The sequence below is a fragment of the Asparagus officinalis genome, unplaced genomic scaffold (genome assembly GCF_001876935.1).
Source record: "Asparagus officinalis unplaced genomic scaffold, Aspof.V1 AsparagusV1_Un453, whole genome shotgun sequence".
NCBI lineage: Eukaryota > Viridiplantae > Streptophyta > Magnoliopsida > Asparagales > Asparagaceae > Asparagus > Asparagus officinalis.
In genome coordinates, this window is record NW_017972718.1 from 46,872 (window position 1) to 52,040 (window position 5,169).

The window sequence follows — 5,169 nt, forward strand, 5'->3', positions numbered from 1 at the left end:
AGCCGAAAGAAGTTTTTAAATAGAGGAAAGATGGTGTGGCCGTTCCTTGAATCAGGGGATATGACCATGTACTATTGGGAGATATCTTTCCGTTCACCTATACCATGAGCGGCCACTTGAGGGGCTCAGAGCATTGTGCTTCACATCACGTCGTGTGGGAGTGGGAAGATCCATCCTTGTACGTGGGATAGCGGCTGCCCAGTACTCTGGTGAGTCTGGCGAGCTTGCCGTTTATAGGCGAATTCAGCTCTTGACTCGTGCAGGTCTCAACAGAAGTATCTCTCAGATATTCTAAATCAAGCTGAGTTAACTGATAATACAACTGTCGATACTCCACTCCAGCAGAATGTCAAACTTTGCTCTACTGACGGTGAGCCTCTATCTGATCCTACCCGATATCGACATCTTGTTGGTCAGTTGGTCTATTTGTGCATCTCTCGACCAGATATCTCTCATGCTGTTGGTATTGTCAGTCAATTTGTTAGTGCCCCACGTTCTGTACACTATGCTGTCTTATTACGGATTCTTCGGTACCTCCGGGGTACTAGCACTCGCTCACTTTTGTTTTCTGCTACATCTAAGTTAGAGCTTTGTGCATATTCTGATGCTGATTGGGCTGGTGATCCAACTACCAGAAAGTCTACCACAGGTTATTGTATATTTCTTGGTGATTCCCTTATTTCCTGGCGAAGTAAGAAACAAGATGTTATTGCTCTTTCCAGTACTGAGGCAGAGTATCGTGCAATGTCCACAACAGCTAAAGAGATTATTCATCTTCGTCGCCTTCTCAGTGATTTCGGTATTTCTGTTACGACTCCTACTCCTCTCTACTGTGATAATAAGAGTGCCATCCAGATTGCTAATAATCCAGTATTTCATGAAAGGACCAAACATATTGAGATCGACGCTCATTTTGTCCGTCACCAAGTTATCAAGGACAAGACAATTCTACTTCCTCATGTTTCATCCGCTGACGAGCTTGCAGATTTCTTCACAAAGGCCTTACCTGTTCATCGGTTCCAGTTTCTTGTACGCAAACTCACTTTGTTTGATCCAACATGAGTTTGAAGGGGGCTGTTGATAATAGTGTATTGTAGTGGGTTTTAGTCCCACATTGCTTGGGAGAACAAACCTCACACTCCTCTACTTGTATAAATATATGTGCACACTCAATATTCAATTCAAGGGAAATTTACCCAAGATTCTCTCTCTCTCTTACTTTAACATGAATGAATAAATCCGTCCACAATACCTGAACACACTGAAATTTCCATCTCAATGTGATTTGTTTGCAGGTAACCTTCCTGATTTTGAGCTGGCCAACAAGAATTCTCCATTATCCAATTTTTTTTCCATTTGTTTTTTCAGCATTGGTCATGCCTGCATGTAAATTTAAAAAACAGAGACATCATCACTAGTACTCAAAGGACTCGTTTAGTCAGCTGTTACGTTGCTTCATCTGATAAAAATTACCCAAATTTGATCTGGTGCAAGATTTGGCATTGACCAATTCAGATTGCTTTTCCCAACTGTTCGCAAAATATTATATCTATTTCTAGATAATTAAAAAAGCCACCACGCGAATTGATTCGTTAGCATTTGGAAAAATCCCTTACAAAGAACGATAGAAGAAAAAGTAATTAATATCTAATACATACAATCACTGTACCAAAACAAACGCCTAGTTTTATCCATTTCTTAGAAACAAAAAAACCATCATGCGAACAGAGTAAAGGGTCTTCAATAGACCCGCTCAAAAAGAGGAACAATACAAAAGTACGTAATTAAACCATAACATATGCAAAGTTTTGTCCATTTCTCAAGCGCAAACTCACCCTGTGAATACAGTAAAGGGTTTGCAATAGATCCATTCAAAAATATTTTGCTCACTATTTATGTACCATAAGATATGCTTTGTTCGCCATGGTTGAGAAAAGTTGCAATCATGTTGAATTACCTAATATGCACTTATAAATAGGATCACTTCTACAGCCCAGTCCACAAACCTACAAGAGACAAATGGATTTCCTTCTTCAGTTACAATATGTTTGTGTTTCCATTTTCTTGGTTTTCTTTTGCAACCAATGGATTGGGAGGCTTCTAAGGAAGAGAAGTAGCACGAAACACTACAAGGAGGCTCCTCAGCCATCGAGGGCCTTGCCCGTAATCGGCCATCTTCATCTCCTCAAAGGGCCAAAGCCTCTTGCTCAGGTACTAGGAGACATGGCAGATAAGTGTGGTCCAGTTTTCATGCTGCGATTAGGCCAGCGACGGATGCTTGTTGTCAACAATGAGGAAGGAGCAAGGGATTGTTTATCTACCAATGATAAGGCTCTTGCTTCTCGCCCTGCTTATGCAGCTGGTAAGCATATGGGCTATGATTATGCCATGTTGGGTTTTGCACCTTATGGCCCATATTGGCGCACGATTCGCAAGATATCCACAATAGAGCTCCTCTCAAACACTCGTCTTGAGATGCTCAAGCATGTACGATCTATGGAAGTTGACATGTTCATAAAGGAACTGCATAGAACGTGGGTAGAGAACAAGCAGAGACCCGTTAAGGTTGACGTGAAACAATTACTAGGAGATGCAGCTTACAACATAATTACCAACATGGTTGCTGGCAAGCGATATTTTGGCTCGACAGTAACTGCCTCTGATGAAGCATGGAGGTTTAGAAGGGCAGTTCCTCAGCTCTTCAAGCTGTTAAATGCTTTCGTAACATCAGACATGTTTCCTTTTCTGAAGTGGATTTATGTCAATCGGAATGAAACCGCAATGAAATCTGTTGCTCAGGACATGGATTCCCTTATGACTAACTTGATTGAGGAGCATCGGCAGAGGAGGGCTTCTCAAAAGGCTAAAGATGATTGTGACTTTATGGATGTGATGTTATCAACTATGAAAGATGTCAAGTACTCGGAACTGGATTCAGATAAAGTTATCAAATCCACCTCCCTGGTATGTAGAATGCCCTTAATCTGTCATTCGAATTTTGTTGTTTTCTGGACGTATAGAACTCGCTTTTTGTTGAGGCACTTTTTAAGTTGTTCTATACCTTAACACAATTTTAACACAGTTCAATTAGATAGAATGTAAATTGAAGCCTTAGCATGGTTTTACAAACACAGAAAGCACAAAACTACGATCACCAAAAAGCTGAATGCACTTATGGAAATATCACATACTCAGTATGACATACTGTCTACTCATGTATCCACAGAGGTTTCCGAAAAATATATTTCAGAAGGGGAATTTTCTTTAAAATTTTATTCTGTTTTCTATCAACATTTTTTTTTCTGTCTCGTCATGCCTAACAAAAGAAATAAAGAACAACTAGGAATATGCTTGAAGCTGAATATGACTATAAGAAAAAGAGTTTGAAATGGAACTAAAAAAGGCAGTGTAAAAAGCAGAAGTATATGAATAATAGCATTTTAATGAACTGCTGCATCATAACATGCGCCTTCGTGTCATTAAGAGGGAGAAAATCATATTGAATCGAACTACCAGTTTATGGTTTAGTGGCTTGTTTATGCCATCATTATTAACATCATGTAAAAAGATCCTCAGAACTAGACAGCTATTACTCCTACTCCTAATCCAGTCAATTATGATAACAATTTCGCCATTTTGTTATGAAAATGAGTTTGCTAATTTCTACTACCTCTAAAATTGACTGATTTCATATATAAATTGTTGTACCTACAGCCCCCAAGAACCTTCATCCTCATTATGATTTGCATCACAAACTATTTCAAGAACCTTTCATCGACCTGCACCATTTGAACAAATTCCTTCAAAAATGGGCATCCGATATATGATCCTTAGGGAATAATTAATCACCTTAACGGCTAAACTACCATTTAAAAAGAGTACCGTTGAACCTTCCAAACACTAAAATCGGATAAGATATATGCTTAGATCACTAAACCAAAAGACTTGCAAGTTATTTATCTCATTATTGATACTGGGTAAGCAGTTGACAATCTTAAATCTACAAGTTTTTTCTTGGAAGCTTGGTGGAGACTTTACATTTCACAATAGGTGTCAGAGATCCCATAAGGTTCCTCAGGATTTATAATTTTATTAGACAGGTTGTCTTTCTCATTGAGTGTTTACATAGGATTTTTTATTTCACATTTTTGTCATTTCCAAATGGCAACGCATTGCATGTGCTCTAATAAATATAACACTAAGAAGCCTATGAAGATTAATCATTCGTCCATGCCAACTGCAAAGAAATTTAAAAAATCATCTGTGGATAGGAAATAAGCAAGGCATTTTCACTCCAGTTCAGAGACTTGGAAAGGAGTAGGTTTACTTTGTTAGCAATAATCCAATTTACTTGGCACCTAGCTATCTGGTTGCATCAAAATTGCAGAGCACTATACATTCTTCATAAATGGCAACGGAAAACATCTAATATTAGCTGCCTAGAGTTTCTTTCCATTTCAAATCGATCTCAAGTTTTGAGTGTGTCCGTCTCACTTTTATCATATGATGACAAAACCACAAAATAAGCTAGATTTAGTTAATTAAAATAAGACCAAAATGTCCACCATACTATAAGGCCCGCCATGCTAACCGCTTCACAAAGCCTTTCAGGCCCCATCTCACGGTGTCCTTTTCCTATATGCGCCGTTCATAGCCAAAAAATTTCAGCTAACATCAAAATATTTTACATTTACATTTCAAACGCACAAGCCAACAGATATAGAAGTTAACAGCGCAAAAATCATAGCAGATCTCTAAAGAGGAGTTATGATTCAGAGGGAATTATTGACTGTGAACTTGCAATGGGTTTTCCTCTCAAGAATGCAGAAACTTGGAAGGGATAGGCCCGGTTTATCTCTAACAAATTTAACCTTTCCCTCTCTCCTTGCTTTCTCCCCAAAAATATTATCAAGCCTAAAATGGAGGAAATCAACTGTTCCGCTAATTTTCAACCTTCCTATACAGATATATAAAGAAGAAACAGTACACGGCCTCTGTGTGTGTGTGCGCACGAGCACATGTGTGTGGGTAGGTGAGTGTGTGCGTGTGTCAAGAGATGTCCTAGTGTTCAGGCCTGCCCTGCTAGTCATTTATGAGAAGGTGGACCTCATCACTCCTATCTCTTGGTAACTCATTTTGCTAAATAAGCTAAATAAGGTGGCAACACAT

The 5,169-nt window shown here is 38.9% G+C and overlaps 1 protein-coding gene across 1 annotated transcript in view; it reads left to right on the forward strand.

Moving 5' to 3' along the window:
- Window positions 1-1,791: 1,791 nt before the first annotated feature.
- Window positions 1,792-5,169, forward strand: part of LOC109827809 (cytochrome P450 CYP82D47-like) — a 4,650-nt gene continuing 1,272 nt past the window's right edge. The window contains exon 1 of the mRNA XM_020394829.1: window positions 1,792-2,964. Coding sequence (XP_020250418.1) covers window positions 2,020-2,964 — 945 coding nt within the window. The 5' untranslated portion in view covers window positions 1,792-2,019. The remainder of the gene's footprint in view (window positions 2,965-5,169) is intronic.